Raw genomic sequence first — 24263 nt, forward strand, 5'->3', positions numbered from 1 at the left:
GATTTTTATCCAACGAGTTGTGTTTTCTATCCCCTCGCCTTACAACGAGTTGGATAAAAATCATATACCTACAAATCATGAGAGATTCTTTTTATCACATGTTTTACCACGCCTTTTGTTAAACCGTTATCTTTTCTGTAAATATTTTAATTGTGAGCTGCACAACACATTTACTATAAGATGCAAATCTATGCATGACAAAAAAAAATCATTGTAGAATAATAAACAAGCATATCATTTTCTAACATATTTATATCAATTTATGAAAAAATGAAACAGCTTTGTTTGCGCCACATCCATATTTCTACACTTTTCAAATGAATGTTTTTGTAAAAAAATTTATTCTATGTCAATCATCCACCTGAAGCTACGTAATGTTTATTTATGACGTCACGTGGTGTAAGAACACACAGTGGAATAAAACACAAAATTTATTACATGAGTGATATCCACCATACATTGAGCTAAACATGTGATAAATATAAATATATCATATACACTTAAGTAAAATGAAAAAGACAGACCTAAAAAATAAAATACCTAAAGGGCTTAGATGATAAATTTGTTCATGTCTGACTGTATTTTGATCACCCTATATTATCAAAAGAATGATTCCTCAATATTATCATTACTTATATTTACATCTATTTTGATTTTCAGCAATTGTATGATTAAATAATATTAAAATAGTCATTGATGAAATTTATTGGAATACGCCCTACATTTACAGTGACCTTAAAATATTAATTTTAAATTAGATTGTTGTATTGATTGACATTCATTTATTCCATAAGTCAACGGAATTTTCAGTTTAATGAGCTAAACTTGATCAGATGTACTTGTCTTGCAAATGTTTCAGTTATATATGAGATTGAACAGTTGCATAAAATTAATAACAAATGTCTTCTCCAGGTTGTAGACCTTTTAACAAAGATTTATAAACAGTTCTCCATAGAAAGTCAGGAGGGAAGGGTCAAACACATACAAAATCCTCTGAAGAGATTATCAGTGGCTACCGGTAACAATGATTTTGTTTCGAATAGACAACTTTATTTCTGTAATAAAAATATCTAACATTAAAGTAAAGTACTTTTAATTTTACAAATTATTTTGCATCTATATAAATCAACTGTATTTTGGTACACGGTACTAATAAATATATATCTACCATGATTACTGAAATCTATTTCTACATATTTAGGAATATCTGAGAAAACATTGAAGGGGAAAGTAGATCCTGATCCGGTCGAAATGGTGGTGGAGGACATGCAAGTTCTAGCTCCAAAGAAGAAACGCGGTCCCAGTAGAAAGCTTGATGACTTCGATGAAGACTTGGTGAAGAGGACCATTCATGATATGCAGTTGAAGGGCCAGTACGTTTCCCTTCGTCGACTGTCAGATGTTCTAGTAGAAAGGGGAGTCAGGATCACTAAGACACCACTGGGGAGACTTGTGAAGGATCTTGGGTTCAAGTAAGCACTTTGTCATCATGCAAAGATGAAGATTCGCATGCTCTCTGTAAAATAAAAGATTTAATTACATAGTGATAAAAAAAGCAGATTTGCAAGTGACACAGGTGATCTAAAACATAACATGGGACTGTTAAAGCTTAGCAAAATTTACATGTACACCTGTACACTTGCAAATATTTATCTTGAACTTTATAAAGAGCAAAACGTTCTTTTTTGTCATGACATCATGTCAAGAAGGTATGTTATAATATATAATATGGATAAATTTCCAGAATAACAAGAGGCTCATGGGCCTATTCACTCACCTGAGCAACAATAAGCATGATAATATCAGCTTTATGGAGTCATAATACAAAATATCTGGACAATGTAATATATTTCATGTAGATCCTGTTTAAATAACAATCCATTTTCCCGTTAGATATTTTTATGTTTATAATTAATTCCCTATTCTAACAGGATGATGATTTGATAGTCATATCACATGTTGAGGATCAGAGTTCTCAACAAGATCCTAGACAATAGTTTATACATGGGATATAAACCTACATCAAACTCTGAACCCCTTGTGAGGCCAAAGAATTGTTCACAACTTTTAACCTACACTACCTGAAGATGCTTCCACATAAGTTTCAGCTTTCCTGGCTGATTAGTTTCTGAGAAGAAGATGTTTAAAGATTTACTCTATATATTCCTATGTAAAAATTCAACCCCCAATTGTGGCCCAACCCTACCCATGGGGGTCATGATTTTCACAACTTTGAACCTATACTACCCTGAGAATGCTTTTACATAAGTTTCAGCCTTCCTTGCCAAATGGTTCTTGAGAAGAAGATTTTTGAAAATTTCTCCAAATTTTCCAATAATTCCCAATCATCTCCCTTTGAGAAAGGGCGTGATCCTTAATTTTCTCAACTTTGAATCCCCTTTGCCTAAAGGTGCTTTGTGCCAAGTTTGGTTAAAATTGGCCCAGTGGTTCTGGAGAAGATGTTGATGTTGAAATTGTGAAAAGTTTACAGATGAACAGACTGACAGACAGAGGGAGGACAGACAAAATGTGATCAGAAAAACTCCCTTGAGCTTTCAGCTAAGTGAGCTAATAAAAAGCTAGTAAAATTAGAAATGACAACCAAATTTCTTTTAGATGTAAGGTGAAATATGGAATGCACCTATAGTATTAAACTACATGTATTAAAATTGTCTGTTTTTATCTTCAGATTCTACAAAGCAGGTTCCAACCGACGTTACATCGGGGAGAGGAACGATATCATAAGTATGCGACATACTTACCTGAGGTCCATTAGGAAGTTTAGAGAGGAGGGTCGTCCTATTGTGTATTTGGATGAGACTTGGTTGAACACCAATCATGTAGCGAGGGGAGATTGGGTGGACTGTCCTAGGACATCTACCTCTGCCTTTGAGTCACATCGTGGAGGTCATGGGCGTTTTGTCCCATCTGGGAAAGGCTCTCGTCTGATAATTGTGGATGCAGGTTCTTCGGCTGTGGGTATGATCCCGGGATCTGCCCTCATTTTCGAGTCGAAAACAGGCAACCAGGATTATCACGACGAGATGAACTCGGAAAACTTCACAAAGTGGTTCACTGAGCAGTTGCTCCCTAACCTACCGGCTAATTCAGTCATCGTGATGGATAATGCTTCCTATCACAGTCATCTGGATCCTGAGTCCAGGTGTCCAACTTCCTCGGCACCGAAGGCTGAGATCCAGTCTTGGCTTGATAGAAAGGGTATCCATTACAATCCGCGAATGATCAAGGCTGAATTGGTCACATTGGTGAAGCAGCATAAGCCTCGTCCTAAATATGTGATAGACGATTTGGCTTCACAGTCAGGTCACACAGTTTTGCGTCTACCTCCCTATCATTGTGAGCTTAATCCTATCGAGTTGGTCTGGGCTGAATTAAAAAGTTTCGTCGCCAGGAGCAATGCCACATTTAAGAAAGAGAAAGTGAAGGAACTCTTTATTCAGGCTAGATCAGCTTATGGGGTTGAGAAGTGGCGCAAGGTGGAGAGTCACGTGATAAGAGAGGTCGAAGAAAAACTGTGGAAACTCGACGGAGTCCAGGATGAGGAGGTTGCTCCTGTGGTCATAGACTTGACGGACTCGGAAGACAGTGACAGTGACATGGACACAGATTCTGGTGATGACGAAAATGACTCTGACTCTGACGAATCCATGGGCTTCGTTGAGGAGTCTGACGATGAAGTCACTTGTTGCATATGTGGTGATTACAATGCTCCTGGAAAGTCTCGAAAGATTGTTTGGGTTGAGTGTGAAGTGTGTAAGAGGTGGAGTCACCGCATATGTACCAAGCCCTCTCTAAAGTCAGGTAAGTGTGTCCAATGTTGGAACGCTTTGTATGGATTGAACACCGTTCCTTCATGAGCCTCCCCATGGTGCCTGGAGAACTGCTCCCCTTTAAAGGTAAAAGAAAGAAAACTAATCACTGATTTTCACCTAAGTTTCATATATAAAAATCATTTTTTAAAAATGATATTCTACACTATACATGTAATCCGATTAAATTAGTGGAAAAAACATCTCTGAAAATGTCTTAAAGTATATTTTAGATAATGTATCATATCTTTTGTCATTTTAACAACAACAACAACAACACATCATTTGAAAAATTTAAAATGTTTTGTCGAGTTAAAGTAATCCAGATAGGAATCCATAAATTCCACAAAGTATTGACATGAATACAGCCTACTCCACTTATATTGAAATCGCTTATTATCGAATTCCGCTTATTTTGAAATAGAAATAAATCCCCCGTTTTTGCCTCTCAGTTTCTTTGCATTGATTTAACGGATATACTGAAATCGGCTATTTTGAAATATCGCTTATATTGAAGCCACTGATCGGTCCCCGTAGGGGATATATAGTTGTTTTTAAAACGGTTATGTTGAATTACTCCCTGGCGGCTGTCATCACGGTTGTTGACAGTAATTATGCCAGATTGATATACAAAGATGTGAATTGATAAGTTCTCATCATGTGTTTTTATACTTCTTTTAAAAAGTGAAATTTATTCGGAGATTATGATGAGGTTTAAGATAGTAACAAAATGAAACTTACAAAACTTACGGATAAAAGTTTAATCAAACTTTCAAGGAATAATATTCATGTAATCTGATTACTGTAATAGATAAATGATGACCAAATAATTTGTTCGGGTTTGGTTTTCTATGCTTACATCCGAATTGAGCTTTCAAATAATGGCAGCTTCACGTCAGTCAATTTCGCTTATATTGAAATACGGATATATTGAAATAATTTGCATGGTCCCCTAAATTTCAATATATCCGGAGTAGGCTGTATGTGTATATTTCATTAACAGTTGATAACAATTTTGTCGAAGTTTGGTATCAGTGATTAGTTTCATTTCTGAATACATGGGACTGCTACATATAACTTAGCATCTTTAATAGTTTTATGAAGGTCAATACCAATAACCAGTTTCTGAAGATGAAGAGGATGAGATAAACTCATGGGATTTTAAAAGAAATAAAGTTTATATCAATTAATCTGATACCAAAATAACATTTCTTTGAGTTCTTAAATATATCCTACAGATTTCCCTTTAAGTGATTTATACCTTGATTTATCAATCTAGAATATTTTGATGATTTTCAATGGTGGGAGACATGCCAGTCTCTAACTGTGAAATCATCTTATTCTTTTTTTATTCATTTCAATGATTGTATTATATATAAAGATGGTAAGTTATAAAAAGCAGTCCAATTACTGAACTAGTATACCTGACTTTTGATGAGTGGTGAAACTTTTACTATTCTTCTGCTGCATATTATGAATGGCTTCGCCAGCAGGACTTTATCTATAGTATCAATCTTTCTACTGTGATCAACTTCTTCTTTGGAACCAGGACTTCCATTATTATAGTACCTGTATAAAAATGAATGTTATTCAAGTTCAATCACAATTATGTATTAAATTAATAGCTTCCACCCCACATCTTTGATTAATTATGTTGTTTAATATGAATTGAATTTATAAAATTTTAATTTATGGATTGTAAATTTCAATATGATTGGTTGCTTACTTTACTATTACAAGTGGCATCTTTGTTGTTTAATTTGAAATTATAAATTTCAATTTGATTACATGTAATAACTGTGATACAGCACATCTGTGATTGGTTGCTTAGTGGCATCTTTGTTGTTTAATTTGAAATTATAAATTTCAATTTGATTACATGTAATAACTGTGATACAGCACATCTGTGATTGGTTGCTTACTTTACTATTACAAGTGGCATCTTTGTTGTTTAATTTGAAATTATAAATTTCAATTTGATTACATGTAATAACTGTGATACAGCACATCTGTGATTGGTTGCTTAGTGGCATCTTTGTTGTTTACTTTGAAATTATGAATTTCAATTTGATTACATGTAATAACTGTGATACAGCAAATCTGTGATTGGTTGCTTACTTTACAAATACAAGTGGCATCTTTGTTGTTTAATTTGAAATTATAAATTTCAATTTGATTACATGTAATAACTATGATACAGCACATCTGTGATTGGTTGCTTACTTTACTATTACAAGTGGCATCTTTGTTGTTTAATTTGAAATTATAAATTTCAATCTGATTACATGTAATAACTGTGATACAGCACATCTGTGATTGGTTGCTTACTTTACTATTACATGTGGCATCTTTGTTGTTTAATTTGAAATTATAAATTTCAATCTGATTACATGTAATAACTGTGATACAGCACATCTGTGATTGGTTGCTTACTTTACTATTACAAGTGGCATCTTTGTTGTTTAATTTGAAATTATAAATTTCAATTTGATTACATGTAATAACTGTGATACAGCAAATCTGTGATTGGTTGCTTACTTTACTATTACAAGTGACATCTTTGTTGTTTAATTTGAAATTATAAATTTCAATTTGATTACATGTATAAATAACTGTGATACAGCACATCTGTGATTGGTTGCTTACTTTCCAAATACAAGTGACATCTTTGTTGTTTAATTTGAAATTATAAATTTCAATTTGATTACATGTATAAATAACTGTGATACAGCACATCTGTGATTGGTTGCTTACTTTCCAAATACAAGTGACATCTTGTCAAATTGTAGGTATATCTACTTTACTCTGTGAACATGACTTAATGAGTGTATATTTAATTAATATTATCAATTTCTGTAATACATAATAACTCAAATGGTTTAGCTTTTCATGCCTAAAATACAATTTGTATGAACTTTATTTGAAAAATCAGACATCAATAAATGTTGACAACATAATGATTACGTTGATTGTTAAACCTTTACATGTATAATAATTATGTAATTCCTGAAATCTAAAACATATGAATATTTTCATTGTTTTCATGCTGAAAAAATGTGGACAGGTGTAATTATTCAAAATCATGATACAGTGATTGCATCTGTGTTAAATCAAACAACTCATCATACCATGAAGATATATAAATGCTATAATTATAACAATAAATTTAATCATTAATTAATTTTGGGGTAAAATAAACATCACAAAAGTATAATATTATTTCTCTGTTATTTGTTTTAACACTGTTAAGGCCAACATTTAAGGAATAAGGGATCATTCTTTGAATATTATGAGGTGATAATTTTGGTCGGGCATGATCAAATCCAATAAAGCCCGAAGGGCTTTATGATAGATTTGATCACGCCCCGACCGAAATTATCATCTCATAATATTCAAAGAATGATTCCTTATTACTTATATTTATATAATTTAATTCTGGTTGTAACGCGGCATTTGATTGGATAGAAAAATTTAGTTAAATTTGTATAACCTGGTTTGCACGTCACAAGACACGTCACAATGCACCAACGTACTAATTCACTTGACGTTACGTTTGAATTTTGAACAGATTTATATCACTTTTAAAAGTAAAACGGACTCAATTTGTACAGCAAATTCCAGAAAATTAAATTATAAGGAATGAACTCAATATCTACCCAAGTTATACTTGTATAACCTGGGTTGGAGCAATTTACGCTTTTTTATAATCCGCTTCGCGGATTATAAAGCGTAAATTGCCCCAACCCAGGTTATACGAGTATAACTTGGGTAGACATTGAGTTCATTTCTTAAATAATTTTAAGCCATCGTACAATTAAATCTTTAACTATAAATAAGCAAACCCCGCCGGCGCCTCAATTTGGCGTCATTTGTATTATGGGTTATATAATACAGAATCGATACGTAGTGTTATCACAGACAAAGACACTCACAGTCTGGATGATGTAAATGTTAATAATTATATAGCTATATATCATTATTAGAATGTCATCTGATTTCAAGCCCCAAATGGAACAGAAAACAAAATACTGCATAAATTATGTAATTGATAGGTTCATACTTGGTTATTTACATAAAATGAATTCATATCATATATCAAAATAGACTATAACTGGCTTGGTTAATTGAAAATAATTCAAATTTATTTTAAATTTCCAATGTAAAAATACCGAACAAATAAATTTTTTAGCTGTGGATTAGAGAAACTCAAAATTAAAAAAATTATACATGTCAGTGGAATGCCCTTAAACAATCCTGCCATTCCTGGTAAAGAAAAGTTGGTTTGTTTGAATGTTGCCCCCACCCCACCCCCAACTCTACTTTCATTCACATAAAACAATAACAGTGGTCCATAAATTTTCATTCTCAAATGTGTCAGTGTCGCATGGCAATAAAGCTATTATCAAGTTTATTAGGCTATAGAATCGATTTCTTTTTCACTTAGTCAAAACAAAAAACACAGGGTTACCTACTTTCGCTTTTGCAAAAAAGATTCATTTTTAAAACCGTCTGTCGGTCTGAAGTATTACGATTGATATCGTTAAATAAATCAGTGTCTGGTATAGAACAAAACATAAACATACCTTTATAACACCGTTCCAGTTGCGCTCTCAATGCAGCATTCACAGTTTCCAACAAAGACAGTTCATGAAGTAACGCCATGGCATGAGCAATATCATACAACGTTAAGGTGGCAGGGGATAGTTTTTTTGGTCGAGGAAATGTGAGGCAGATAGTGCTCATATATGTGATTTAATTTTTCAGTGGATTTTTAAATTTGCTAAAATTGGTTTGCATGCAGGGGACACATGGTCCCGACTCTCTAGAATTTTTAAACATTTCAGAATAAAACAAGTACAACTTACATATAGCACTATAAAGAATAGCCAGGGACGGTCTCAAAATTTTCTGAAAAATTGCCCTTTTTTCATATTTTCACGGGTCCATAACCACGCTCCAGTCCCGAGCAACTGCCATAAACTACCATAGGATTGGTAGCTTAATGTATACCCATGCAAATAATCACCAATTGATGGGGGGTCAATCACCTTCTTTCCGAGTGACATTTCGTGTTCTGAACCCACCCTACTTTTCAAGCACAAAACCGAAAGTGAAAATTTTGGCCACAGTTTCGCATTTTCATTCCATATCTGATGAAAAGTGCTACCAGTATTAAAGTGTCATATATCAATGAAATTGGCATGAGCTCCTCTATCCACAAAATGAATGCAATAAATATTCTACCGATTCATACCCCTCAAATAACCAGCCAAACCCCAGGTTCTCCTTTTATTTCAAAATTTTGACCGGGTCTTTCCTTCGAAACTATCCCCTGCCACCTTTAACTTTTAGAGTTTGTTTCTCTCTAACCAAAACACTTTAAAATCAGAAAGTTCATGCAATTCTGAGTAAAACCTTTCAATTTTGGTCTGATTTCATTGAAAAATAAAAAGGTTATGGCTGTTTAAGTATTACCCCCTTTCCCGGCTGAATCACCTTAACCTGTTTCTGTAAGGTTTTTAAGATACATCATGACTTCTTTCAATCCAAAAGACATTTTTTCTTTAAAAATCAGTTATAACAAGAAACCTTTATCCCTATCTGATGTAAAAAAACATTGAAATATTCACATTTAGTAACAACATATAGGAGAATTCAACTCACATGTATCACCTATCCCCCTGCAAATGGGAATAAGAAAAAACACATTATTACTCCTTGCAATCAACTGTTTTGTTTCTAAATGGTACTAACAGGTTTAAAAACTCTATTGGAACACAAAAGCAACCTATTTGGAACACAAAACCTTCACTTTCATCTTTTCAAAAGGGACAGGTACCTAGAAAATGGCAATCAGGCATCTTACCCGAGGAGTAATTTCCCAAATATGCTGAACGGATGATGATGAAACCTAATTTCTTTGTTTATTCTTTAACCAAAACCAAAAGATCTAGATTTATTTGTTATAAAGATTGAAATACATGTTTTTCATACAAAGAAATACCAAATTTGAACATAATGACCACACCCCCATAATGAGGTGGGAATACATGCAAATGACAAATGGTTAAAAAATGCACACAAATTCAATTTTTCTTGGTATATTTTCAATAAAGAAGAAACCAAACATGTGTGTTTTGTTTTAAATGAGAGAAATTTTATGTATGCATGAGATTTTATCAAAAGAAATGTGAAATAAAGGCTATTTTTGGTTGTCGGTGAAGAAAATTGAAGGGGGGGGGGGTGCTTTTTTGACAATCAGACATTTTAAAATTGTTTATAATGACTTAAAATGCAGATATTAACTATTTAGAATTACATGTAATTACATGTAAATTACATGTAGCACATTTAAAATATATATTTAGCCCTAAAATCAACTTTTTGTCAGTTTTAGCTTGAGAAAGAACAATATTTTACAATTTCTTATCAAATCTAAGGGTTTAAAACTTCATAAAACTGCATGGCTGTCAACTAATTTCAAGAAAATTTCATGAAAATGGTACAATATTATTCAGTTAATCCAAATTCAACCCAACATCTTATTTCAATAGGAATAATATGCCTATAAAGGGTTTTAATATAAGGACAAACCCAAAATACTAGAAAATTGCACTTTTTCTAAGGACCACCCCCTGCTACATTTTGGCCCCTAAATCTCATCACAGGGTTGAGCAATCATAAAAATTCAGCCAGTTTCCCATTTTGCACACATTGAACATCTTTTCTGTTCCCATGTTGTTAAACTTAAAGCCTATTAAAAATTTGACATTTTCTTGAAGGTGGCAGGGGATAGTTTTTTTGGTCGAGGAAATGTGAGGCAGATAGTGCTCATATATGTGATTTAATTTTTCAGTGGATTTTTAAATTTGCTAAAATTGGTTTGCATGCAGGGGACACATGGTCCCGACTCTCTAGAATTTTTAAACATTTCAGAATAAAACAAGTACAACTTACATATAGCACTATAAAGAATAGCCAGGGACGGTCTCAAAATTTTCTGAAAAATTGCCCTTTTTTCATATTTTCACGGGTCCATAACCACGCTCCAGTCCCGAGCAACTGCCATAAACTACCATAGGATTGGTAGCTTAATGTATACCCATGCAAATAATCACCAATTGATGGGGGGTCAATCACCTTCTTTCCGAGTGACATTTCGTGTTCTGAACCCACCCTACTTTTCAAGCACAAAACCGAAAGTGAAAATTTTGGCCACAGTTTCGCATTTTCATTCCATATCTGATGAAAAGTGCTACCAGTATTAAAGTGTCATATATCAATGAAATTGGCATGAGCTCCTCTATCCACAAAATGAATGCAATAAATATTCTACCGATTCATACCCCTCAAATAACCAGCCAAACCCCAGGTTCTCCTTTTATTTCAAAATTTTGACCGGGTCTTTCCTTCGAAACTATCCCCTGCCACCTAAGTAGGTCATTGATTTAGAGTGTAGTTGTACTGCATAACAGTCGGATTTATATTTTCCTGACATCTAATTGATATGAGAGTAATTTACAACCAGACTAAATGGCTCAATTATCATTTATATTCGCAATGATCAAAAAATCTTTTTTATTTAATTTTTTTCGATTTATTTTGACGCGCATTAAAAAATAATAACTACTCCCTCGTACGCTTGGCAGCAATGGCCGAAATTAACATTGGAAAGTCCCGTAGACTTTCGAAATCGGCTCGTACATGACAATTAGGTATATTATGCGACAAAATTACTGTTATTTTGCTTGGGAATTTTTGATAACTTAAAAATCTATTCAATTTACTAAAAAATTCTCTAATATTAATTGACAATTGTCAATTTATCTCGGAATAAATAACCCGGGACAGACTATAACAGTAAGGCTACACCAATTTGTTTTCTTGGTAGCCAGATTCGTACGCATGTGTCTATGGGCTTTCAAAAAGTAATATTAAAAAATAAATCCTGCACCCGGAAATTTTCATTCCATTTCTTGCTACATATTTTGCATCTTCGCTAGCCAAGGGTTTTCGGTCCACTTTGCTCCCCATAAACCCTTGGCGGATTTCATTGCGAAAACTCGGTGATGTGGTGGCGCTATCTAGCGAGCAACTTGAGTTGCGCCCCTTGCATATTTACATTTTAATCGAATTAAACAACGGGTTATATACACACTACGACATTAATACAACTTGAAAACATGTTGACTATCGAATATCGGAACATAATTAACGATGCTATGAAATACGAATTAAGTTATAAACTAGGAAAAGCATATGGAATGTTTTATTCATAGTGTTTTGTATACGTAAGGACCTGTACCAGGAGTGAAAAAGTCGGGATTTATATCAAAGCTTTCATGTCATAAAACCAGGTATCGTTGTCGTAATTATTGCGGACCAAAGAAATTAAATAAAATAAATCTCACTGAACCTTTAAAAGCAATAACCATAAGCAGGAACGTATAAACTAACGGGATGGGCAGCTTCTACATTCGCCATGTTTACTTCCCATGCTATCACGCGAGCCTTGACAAGTCCATAGAACTATGTTCAATCCCAGTAAAATATATAGGTTTTTTAAGCGATCTGGTTAGACCATCGTTGGCGAGGCACTGTACTCGAGAACTTGTGTCTCAATTTGTTAAAAGGACCGAATGATTTACCAAAGATCACAATGTGTTTTCTTTTAAAGTTTATATTTACAAGCACTGCGATTGGATCAGCTACTCGCAGCTGCAGCCAATCATAACACGGAGCTCGTCACCGAGTTTTCGCAATGAAATCCGCCAAGGGTTTATGGGGAGCAAAGTGGACCGAAAACCCTTGGCTAGCGAAGATGCATATTTTGGTTCTTTTATTTTGTTATGATACAAATTCAAAGTCAATTGAGCTCATTTTCGTAGGTAAAAAATATTTGTTCTCAAATAAATGCGTAAATTTCACAAATGAATGCTTAGTTTTGCAAATAAATGTGTAACCTTTGGAAGAAACATGTAACTTTCGCAAATAAACTTCTCCTACAGTTTTCAAGATAGGAAGTTGTTGTTTTGCAGATCAATTGTACATATATCATAGTTCTGCATATTACCTCGATTTTAATTTTTGGTAGTTTTTGAAAAAATACCAGCTTTTCTTGCAGAATATTGCATATAGGGTACCCCTATTGTACGGATTACTCCTCCTACAGTTTTCAAGATAGCAAGTTGTTGTTTTGCAGATCAATTGTACATATATCAGAGCTGTTCATAGTACTTGGATTTTGGTTTTTGATAATTTTAAAAAAAAATACCAGCTGTTGAATTTAGTCATTTTTACACCGATTATTACATTTCTCTGGATGGGTTGTGTTTATCGATTCAGGGTTGACAAATGGATTATGAATACTGTTCACACAAAAAAAAACCCAGGTTCGCTGTCACATTGACAGCTTTTCTCTTGTTTAATTTTAAATGATTAAATTGCCCTCTCACCCCAATATTTTTTCGCCTAGACTCCGAAGACCAAGAAATCAAATTTGTGTGGCTTAAGTTTCTGTTAGAAATAGAGAGAATCATACTCGGTAGATACAAATATGATATTGTGAAATTAGCGAACATTTTGAGGATATGGAGAAAAATATAAGAGGATTTATTATAGAATAAATTCAAAGATAAATTAGTAATGTTAATGTACCCTGGCATTTTGTTCAGTTAATTCCTCTTGATTAATTTACATTTCACAGATAACTAGCTAGTTGTTTCATTATTTCTAGTTATTCAATGTTTTAAAGAGGACGCGAACCTTGACTTTTTCATTTAATAGTTAATAATTGTCTAGAGGCGAGAGAGTGGCGTGTTTGTCATAACCAGTGCACTGAGTGCCTTCTTGAGGGACTATAATTATTTTCCCCATACTTTTGAATGTATTCTTTCTTTCAGTGAGATGTGGTCATGGTTTCAAGAACACGTGAACAATTGGACGTAATTTAATATTCTTAAGACAAAAAAACTTCGAAAATTTTCTCTGGAATAAAAAAGGTCATTAATCAGGATTTAAACTTTCATTAAAAGAATTTTACTAAATATGGATATGTGCCTGGGTATTCTAATAAAGGTGCCCACTAATTAAATATATCAAATTTCTTGTCTTTTATAATTCAGATGCATGTCATTAACAAAGAATACTGAAACAGAAAATTTTTGTATTAAAATTTAATGCCAAAGGCATTATGAAGACATAACCTCTCACTAATGATATTTACTACAAATGAAATATGTGACTCTTAGGTATCTATTTATTGATGCATTCTATATTTTGAGTTAGATTGAGACATCTTATTACATGAAGTACATGTATGTACAATATTTCATGTGTGTTACATAAAACACGACACTGAAAGTGCAGATGTCTCAATGTGTCTGATTAAGCTTGTGCTGAATATGCAAAATAAGTCTTATTTAACTGTCTTGTGACAAAACCGTCGGGACAATCACATGATCTGTCATATACTAAGTTTTGATTTACACATGTAAGTCACAACCAAATTACAAAATGAGATTTTGGATATATTTTACGTTCACATGCACTAGCCAGAATGGCCTTCAAGTGCAAATATCAAATTGTTATAGTGTTTGCATGTCTCACCAGAGTACTTACCTGGACTGCATTTACAAAAGAACTTACGACAAAGTCGTAAATGTTTTCAGTCTCATAGAATGGTCTTTAATAATTTTTTTTAAACTAAAACCATTTATTTACAACTAGTTTATTTTCCATAATAAATTTTACAGCCATTCGAATAAAGCATTGATTAGTTAGGGATTAATTAGCATTCATTTATTTTGTCGTAAGTCGTAAGTTCCTTTCTGGTAGTAATCATGACTGGTCCATAAAGTGACCTGTTCAAATGCTGCTAGAAGAGAAAATTTCTTTTATGAACCTTTTTGCAAATATGAATATAATTTCATAATATAGGATTTTAATTAGTGCCAGTTTTTCTGTTATTTGTGTTTGTTTCAGAAACTGACAGAATTAATGTTAAATGTGGGAGTCTCAGTGTGTGTGTGTGTGTGTGTGTGTGTGGGTAAATTTGGGGGGGGGGGTTTGAGCATTAATTGAACAAATTAATTCTAGCTTTAAGACATTTTATTTGTGTATGATTATCTTCTTGCTATTGACATATCATACTGTACCTTTCTTTCAGTGTTTTGAATAGAGTTTTAGAACCTACGATATTGATGGAAATGAAGCTTAGCAATGGAAAGATACACTCATTTGAGGTAAAATTTTAAGCATTAGTTTTCTTTCTGTAAGGGGGTGTGGTTTGTAGGTTTTGAGGGATTTGTCATTTGGTATTCAAATATGTGTTCTTCAAACCTTTATATAAAGGATATAAGCCGAAAACTCAATTTTGTTATGTAGAGAAAGAACTGATCAAGGCCCAAAGGGCCAAGATTAATACCTTCTTTCACTTTTAATATGACCAACAGAATCTTTGATAAAATAAAATAATTACTCATGGTAAGCCAACCAAAACAAAAAATGCATTGACAGGCTTGGATGCAGAAATTTTTCAAGGGTTCGGAGGAAGTTTAAGGTCAAGGTTTAAATTTATGAATTATTTATAGAAAGAATGTTGTTCAGATGATCCAGAATTAACTTTTAGTTATATTAAGATTGTGGGTTCTACACAGTGCAGTAACATTTGTCTTAATCTACATTCTGATCAAATGTGATGTGAATTGGGGTTACAGATTATTAATATGATCAAGTAGATGAATTTTGATTCTTGATTCTGAAAAATGGAGTAAATTGAATAATATCATACTGGATTAGTTGCTACTATTTTAGTGTTTCTCTGCTGTATCTTGCTAACTGTGTCATTCTCAAGGTGTTAAACATTAAATTTGTTTCTTTATTGGCAAATGTAATGTCTTTATTCTTGTTTTCAACTTACATGTAGCCATCCATATAAAGTATAAACAGTTTTTACTTACTGTCTTTTTACAAACCTGCTTTTCTATCCATTGTTTTTAAGAATGGACCCATACCGCTACATGTAACTTATTGGATTGTTTTTTAATTTAATCTTGTATAAAGACCAAATAGAACAAAGGATTAAAAACAAAAATGTTTTAAGGAGGCTGGGTGGCTAACAAATTAACCATCAGATCTTCCTTAAATTATTTAAGATATAAACAGCAAGTTAAAAAGTTCACAGGGATGTGAACTTGGTTGGTCACATGATCAAACCTTAAGCCCCAAAGGCCGGGTTTTTCAGAAGATTTGATCACGTACCAACCAAGTTTATAACTTATATTTACATTTGAAAAAGGCAAATTGTTCAGAATTGTTAAAATTAGATTTCATTGTTTAATCGAAGCGATTAGTGCATGCTATGATCAATGTGACCTAATGAAAAAGTTCATACAGAATTGAACTTTTTCGCTATTCTTTAGGTCGGTTCATAAAAGAAAACATACATGTATTTGCAAATGTTAATATTTAGGTTAAAACTTTAAAGAAAAACAAAATCCAAATATTTGAGCATTTCCCTTTCTTTATACAGAGATCTTCTTATTAATATTTAGGAGATAAAATATAAAACATGCAAAAATGGCCTTAACTATTGTTTATTTTGTGTATACTTTATGAGGAGGATCCCAGAGTTCCCAAATATTAATTAAAACATTCATTAATATCCTTTAAATAAATCAATAAATAAATCAATAAATAGTTGTACTGCATTCTTTGTTAAAAGGTATAATGAAAGGGAGGGAGTACTTCATTAATGGAGAAATGAGAATAACCATGAGAGCGCTAAATGGGGCAAGGGTTCTAGATAGTGATAATATGCAGGTGAACAATTACCTTAAAGTGTTCGATGTATAACGACCACATTTTGTACCTAATTCCTAATCATGATATCATTTTGAAGGTGTTATCAAATAAAAATACTCTACCAAAGGAATTTTCAAAATTTTGATTATGGTCCAACCAATTACACCTTGAATTTTGCATTGAAGTCTATGGGCAACATATGTTTTATAATTAAGATGTTGTAAAAAGTAACTTATAATTTGTAAAACTCTTTTGGTTAATACATGCATAAACTGTCTCTTTATTAAAATATGAAATAAAATTAATCATTTAACGCAGATATTTTGACGAAATTAAAACTTTCTTTTTTTCATCAAGGGGAGATAACTGTTTAAAAAACCTTAAGGTGCAAAATGACCAGCTCCTTATATGTTGTCTGTCATGTGAATTTGATTCTTTTCACTTTCATAGTTATATAGTAAAACATATTTAACTAGTTTAAAATGATTCAAAATTGTTCAATATCCCTTCATTATACATTGAATACCTTAATTCAATTCTGTTATGCAATTTCAAGTATTCCAATTATAAATTTGACATTGAGCACTTAATAAATTTTTATCGTCTGTTATTTACTTTCTGCATGATATATGATAACAGTCTAGTATATTTTTATCAAAATTGGACATTTTCATGTAGGCTTTCTTCCAGGAAACATTAAGAACAGGCAACTTGTGCAAGAATAAACAGTATAAATGTCAAACATGTTAACTCTATCCGTTTTCTCAGAAGTCTACCATTTTTTAAGTTAATTCTAACTCTGTCTCTCACCTATAGCTTTTATTTGATATTCTATTACTTAAATCAATATCTGGTTTTTTGGTTTTTTTTTATAGATATCCATTTTTTGAAGCCAATGTGGTCAGAAAATCTTGTTAGGGTTGAAATAAGCTCATGACTTGCATTGGGGGGGGGGGGGGAGCTTTGGTAAATAAATCAAGTTGTTTAAATCCAAGACTACAGTATCAATTGGATTGTTGGTTTTTTTTAGACAAATTGACTTTTATCATATAGATGTATACAATTAGCCCTTTTTACCACTCAGTGACATTAAGAATGCCTCTTACACAACAGCTGTGGCAGACGTGTTATACACTGGTAGAAATTACCTGTTTTTCAGACTATCATATAATGATAAGCCACACACATTGGTAAACAAGACATTGTTATATGTTAAATAACATCTAGCAAACTGTATAGAAAGAGTTATGTAAAAAAAAAAAAGATTGATGATTAATAATTATTGATCCGACTTGGTCTTATGAAACCTTTACCTGTATCAAAATATTCAGTTTTGTAACAAATAAAAACTATTTACAGGACTGTATTAAAAATACCGGTACTACAAAATACTTACTGTACATAATATTATGTATATGTTTTAATCAATCTGATAAATAAATTTATTTATCAGATTTTATTTGAAAACAAGACAAAGGAAATGGTAAACATGATGTTTTGAAATATACATTGGACCAGATTTCATTTCTAAAAAAAAATTTCATTCTACATTGTTATGATTATTGATCATTGTAATTTACAAAATTTGTTCCAAAATTAGATTTTATCAAAAAAGACCCCTTTCACTTGACTCAGATATTCTGTCAATGGCAATGATGTGCCCATGTAGTCAAATCAGTTATTTTGTTTTTAACTGTCTTTATATCTCATGAAACAAGCTACAGAGGGTGTAGGTATAATTGTATTTGAATGGTCTGTCAGTCCGTCAATGAGTCATGCATTCAATCAGTCAGTCAGTGAATCAGTTAGTCATGTATCTAATCAGTCATTTTATAACTCAATCGATTGAAACTGAACAATTAAATAATCACTGTTAATTGCCGGTTTGTTAAATTGCCAAGAGGATGCCTGTTCTTTGTAAATTTAATATCATTTTAAGTAAAGTATAGTCAAAAACTTGCTATCATTGCTATGTATGATATAAGTTTCAAAATAAATCTTAAGATCTCTGGGATGTGGGTTCTCTCAGAGAACTGCATCTTCGCTGGCCAAGTGTTTTTGGTCTACTTCGCTCCCCATTTGTGAGGAAAGGTGTGGATCAGAAACCCTTGATTTGGGAAGATGAGAGAACTCCCTGGGAATGAGTTCTCGAAGAGAACCTGTATTTTAACACATGGGTAGACATCTACTGGGTAGCACTTCTCCAGGGTACAACTTCTGATACCATAATGATGACATTTTGTGATGCTTGTATTTATTTCAACAAGTACGCTGTGTATGGCTGCCAAAATGAAAAAAAATATATAAAAAAGATCTCCATATAGTTAGAATTTGTCAACAGTTGGATGAAATTTCTTTATAATTTTAGGCAGTGTTTCATAGGTTTGTGATTGGCCATGAATGCTGAGGTAGAGAGGTTGTTGTCTAAGTATTGCCTTGATGATATAATTTTAGGTATTCATGAAATCAATTGAAACTATCATGTGTCAAAAGCAATTCAACACAAATATAGATTGTCCTCTTCTTTTAGGCATTGTATCTCGTTATAGAATACAACAATTACATACATACTAAGATACACTTCTTAAAATAGATGTTTTTTCCTTATTATAATTCATTGTATAAAGTTATTACCAAATGACATTTACATTTATATTAATGCATTCCACTTCCTGAGAATACATCTTGTTCTATTTAATAATGATGACTTCCTTCACTGAACCAATTGAATCATAACTCAGCAAAGAAGATGGGGGAACAAGATAGTGAAAATGCCCATTTGGTTTTGTCGTAAAAAAACAATTTCAAATTATTTTTTTGCCAACCAAATATACTAGATGATGTTATATTACAAATTTACAAAAGCACAATTTCTAACTATATTCAGTTTTGAATATTTTAACAAACGATAAGAAATAAAAAATAAATTCTTAAGTTTTGGTGGTATCGAACCCACAACCTAAAAACCCTATAGCTCTATAATGTCACCTAAAGTCTGGTGCTCTAGCCAGTGAGCCATTTCAGTCACAACAAATTCATTGTTAAATGCTAAATGCACCTTCAACCACGAATTTACGGACTTGTAGTATTTCTCTAAAACGTTCAATTGTTGGGATACAAAATGACATTTTTAAAGTATAGTGGGTCAATTCTCCACAATTTTGTTGATTGAAATCGGTTTAATTTCTTAAACCTTATATAGACTATGACAAAAATATGGAGCCCAGACCCACTCTATAAAAGAAAAGGCGTTGAAGGTTTAAAAATGACACTATTTGGAGGTTTTGACACGCATACGCCAGTTTAAATCAACCTATTCTAAATATTTAACATATTTAAAGGTTATAAAATCGATGTTATGGTAAATATACATTGTTTTCAATAACTTAGAAAGAAATTATGAGATTTCTCCAAATTTTAATTTTACAGTATCTTATCTATCCCCATATAGGCAGTTTACATGCCTTATTCATCCATCTTCTTCTGTAATTTACCTATAACCCCCACGCATCCTCTGACGTGTCTCTTTTCAGACAAATCATGAAATGTTTAATATTCTTTCATAAATACCAATACTTGTATAAGATTTACTAAAGAATGATTCTTTATATCACATCATGTTAGAAAATGAGATAGCTAGGTGCATGGAGCTGAAGAATTTGCACTGACAGTAATCCCCTAGGTGGGATTATGACAATTTGATTATAAAATGGTTTTGTAAGCTTTTACATAATGTTCCAATTTATTAAATATTGTCCATGAACACTGCAGAATATTCAGTGAATTTATCCAGAACCCATATTTGACATCAAAGAGAAAGAATATAAATGTATATACATGTATATATATCTCACAGATATAGGTATAATTAATATTATATGTTTAAACTTTAACACAATTTTGAAGGGCAAACAGGGTTATGTACCACATTTTAACTTTAGTTTGTGCTATTTATACCCATTTCTGATAAAAGGGCCTAGGAGAAAGTACATTTTACTCTTTGCATGGTTCATGATATTTGATAACAGATATATAACAGATTTGGAACAAGTTTATGAAACAATCAAATTTTAAAACTTGTTACAGCTAGTTTATTATCATTTGAAGTACAGATAGATGAATTATAATCATATTTTTCATATACTTTTAAAAGAAGCAATATTAAAACATTTTTACATTTAAAAAGGTTAAATGGTAATAACAATTCATATATTTCAAAAGAGGCATGTGGTAAAAAACTGATTGAAGAAATATAAGAGTTCAGGCAGAGTTCTCCGTAGAAAAGTGTAAAGGTTCAGATGTCCATCTTAATGATTGGAGTAAGCATATAGGCCTATATAACCAAGTTTATATAATGATATGAGTTGGAATGTGTCCCTCACCTTGGAATGAACACTTACAAATTCAAATTTTTTTAGCTGTCTTGCCAGATTGTACAGGTACTATGAAAGAAAGCAACACAGGTAGACAGATTGCCTAAAGATGATGAGTAATTAACACAATTAATATTATGAACTGTACTCTTATGCAGTTATACAATAGTGGTGAATCAGTGCAAGGTGATCAAATGCTTAAAATTTTTCATTATGATGCCTGGAAAAGTTGAAAGAAATATTCTAACTTGGGGCAGTTTACGCTTATAAACTGCAAATTGGTTTATATTTAAAAAATAAAATGCTTTCTTTGGTGTTTCAAGCAGGATATGACAGTAGAAAAAATACTTAACCCAGCTGTGTTATTGTTTAGTAGGGTTTTGGGTCACATATTTGACATGTGTCCTACTTTAAAACTAATGTTTTATTTTTATTTTAAGGTTCCTGTGTCACAATTTCACCAGCTGAGGTACAATGTGGCTTATGTTCTGAAAGAAATGGAAGATTTGGAGAAAAAGAGCATTCTCAAAATTCAGGATTGACAGTCATTAAAAAATGAAAGATAACTCATATGATTTTTGTGATTATATCAACTGCAGTCTAATTGAAACAGATACCACTGGGGATGCTCTGTACCTATTATTATTAACACTGAAGAATTCCATTTCCTGGTATATTTGTGCTGTATTTTGAGATTTCATAGAAATAAAATTGATTAATTATTTGTTGAATTTTTTTTTTTACATATTGATGAATCATGCATGTCAACAATTGTATATTGTAATTTAAAAAAAAATTGTTCTGCATTTAAGAATAGGGGTTCATCAGGCAGATTACCCGGTTTTTCAAAATTCAGATGTTTTATGGCATTCTCTCAAGATGAATATACTTAATAAATAAGAAATTATTCCAAGAATACTGGTAGTTAAGGCTTTAGAAATGAGCTCATGTAAAAAGTTTTCAGAGTTGTTTTTTTTAATTTTATTAAAATATCTGTCACAGAAGTATGTGGTTGGAAATATATTGGCATGTGTGTTTGTATCCAATCCCATTTTACATTTTGAGATGTTTCCTGAGTTAAACCTGCACATGTAAATCAGAAGTCTACTCTCTTTTGTACACTGTTTTACAAATGTACAAGAAGTCTGTCTCTTTGCAGAATTTTAGTTCTGTAAACCAAGCAAAGGACTGGATGCGAAGTTGTAGTTTAAGAAATATTTTATTCAAAAATATACATATAAGTATATATAAATGAATCTGGATTGAACAGCAGGCAAAAATAGCCTAAATTAGTTCTCTCCATCAAACCTGACTCTCTAATAATAATTAGGTATAACAAATTAACCGTCCCCTTTTTGCCCTACATAATAGTATTTAGAAGAGCTAATTTGTAGTTTGATATATAAAAATAATGAAAAAATAAAATAAAATCGCATGATCGAGACATGGATTTAAAACGGAAGGGCGATAATTGACATCATATATTAAGCAAAGTAAGAGCTTACTCCCGTACAATGATAAGCTATATTAAATTTAATAATTATTGTGTCTACAGTAGTTACAACCCTATCCCCTTTTTGAAAGGAGAGAGAGTACAATTTACCTGTAACAATGTGGCTGTAATACAGAGTGTGAAAAAATTACAATATTTAGAGCCAGTTTGCCTAATAAATTCATTTTAAATAGTTAAATGTAAAAAGAAGTTGGTTGACAACCCCCTGACCATGTGTTATATTCGTTGAAACTGAACTTATATTTTTTTTAGAGTATATTAATGAACAAAATATAGGTTTTAAAATATTTATGTTATTAAACTTTCCTTTATCAGAATAAACATTACACAAAAGTATTCAATTACTGCTCATATATATACATTAACAGTATTTATTTGATTTATACATTAGATTTTTTGTTGTTGATATATAATGTACATTTTACTCCATAGAAAGCATATGTTGTAGTTTTGCACACGCACAAAAAAAATGGTAGTTTTTATGACGGAAGGAAATAAATCAAACGACAGGAAGGGACATTAAGGAAAGACAACAGATTTAGTGATTTATGTTCCAAACATTAAATTATAGCTTTCTATGAAGAATCATGAATAAAAATTGCAAGTTCTCAGAAATATATTTTTTTTTATAAAAAAAAATATTTTGGATATCGATTTCTTAATGTCGTTTGCATTAACTCTCTCTCTCTCTCTCTCTCTCTCTCTCAAATTATATGTTTTTCACACCTGTTAGACCATTATTTATACACTGAACTGACTACAATTTCTTCCGACCGTTTTTCACGATCTTTACAATGAGCACACGCGGCGGGTGCGACCGGTCGGCAGGGGATGCTCACTCCTCCCTGATCTCATCCCCATCTTTTTAGGGGTTCGTACTGCTCTGCTTTTATTTTCTATTTCGCTTTATGGATTTTTGAGATGGTTGACAGTTTGTTATTGTCATTTTTCATTCTTTCACCACCTGACACCATCTCTCTCTCCAATTGCGCATGTTAAGCTTATTACACGGTTTAGCAAGTAAATCTATATATAGATGAAACCAGGTGCTCTTTATTAATTCTAATAAAAAAAAATTACCATCTGTTACATATGCATTATGAAAGTAAGAAAAAAATAAGAGTGTTTTTCTTTATACGTTTCAAAATTTGCGTTCGCTCTTGCTCACATTAGTCCGAAATATCTTAACCCCCCCCCTTTTTTTTTTTTAAACAATTTTGATATTTTATTTTCTGGAGGATAAAATATCAAAAACGTTATTGAAAAGCCATGAAAATGTCATATTTCGGACTAGCTCACAGGCGCTTGATTCTGTAATAAATTAAAAATTCTTCTTACGGTATAATAAAACATTTTCACATGTATCATTATAGGGCATGCTTTCATTTAATTAATAACTTCTTTCTGCGTAAATAGCGTCAAAACTGAAAAGCTAAAAAATATCACAGGTAACGATAGGTGAAACAAGGCTCTTATCTGTTGAATAAGGTGTATATTTTTGGTGTAGTATATGATTCCCATGCATGCGTAATATTAGCATTGTTTATTGGGTTTTTTAAAGTTTGATATTAATTTTTTGCATTCTGCCCGAGACTAGGAAATAATATTTCGTGGTGTGAAACGGCTTTTCCTGCAGGCCAGCAATGTTTGGATGTTGTTAATGCAGCTTCATGTAATAATTAAACAATAAAAGCTTTAATCTTTGGTGATTCATGCGGGATATGAAGTTGGCGACATTGCAGA

General features: G+C 32.2%; 2 protein-coding genes and 1 long non-coding RNA gene across 4 annotated transcripts in view; 2 read left to right on the top strand and 1 right to left on the bottom strand.

Annotated features, from left to right (window-relative positions):
* LOC105338068 (COMM domain-containing protein 5) overlaps window positions 1-21731 on the top strand; it is a 39479-nt gene extending 17748 nt beyond the window's left edge. Inside the window, exons 6-7 of the mRNA XM_034448189.2 lie at window positions 14998-15073; window positions 21448-21731. Of these exons, the coding sequence (XP_034304080.1) occupies window positions 14998-15073; window positions 21448-21549 (178 nt within the window). The 3' untranslated portion in view covers window positions 21550-21731. The remainder of the gene's footprint in view (window positions 1-14997; window positions 15074-21447) is intronic.
* On the bottom strand, window positions 235-8520 carry LOC109619340 (uncharacterized). Of its 2 annotated transcripts, XR_010710810.1 has the most exons (5): window positions 8414-8520; window positions 5255-5399; window positions 2763-3909; window positions 1169-1516; window positions 235-1055 (listed from the first exon to the last, which is right to left on the bottom strand). It is a non-coding gene; the product is annotated as an uncharacterized lncRNA (long non-coding RNA). The 2 variants fall into 2 exon arrangements; XR_010710809.1 differs by having other exon boundaries at window positions 235-1516.
* Window positions 1252-3878, top strand: LOC117691984 (uncharacterized). Its single transcript, XM_066075232.1, has 2 exons — window positions 1252-1472; window positions 2690-3878. The coding sequence occupies exons 1-2, from the start codon at window positions 1252-1254 to the stop codon at window positions 3876-3878; spliced, it is 1410 nt and encodes a 469-aa protein (XP_065931304.1).
* Window positions 21732-24263: the final 2532 nt, after the last annotated feature.

Source organism: Magallana gigas, chromosome 2 (genome assembly GCF_963853765.1).
Source record: "Magallana gigas chromosome 2, xbMagGiga1.1, whole genome shotgun sequence".
NCBI classification, from domain to species: domain Eukaryota; kingdom Metazoa; phylum Mollusca; class Bivalvia; order Ostreida; family Ostreidae; genus Magallana; species Magallana gigas.

Bases quoted from the DNA above. Each gene is read 5' to 3' on its own strand.
- LOC117691984 (XM_066075232.1), top strand. From the start codon at position 1,252: ATGGTGGTGGAGGACATGCAAGTTCTAGCTCCAAAGAAGAAACGCGGT. The intron at 1,473-2,689 runs GTAAGCACTTTG...TTTTATCTTCAG, and splicing joins GTGAAGGATCTTGGGTTCAA to ATTCTACAAAGCAGGTTCCA.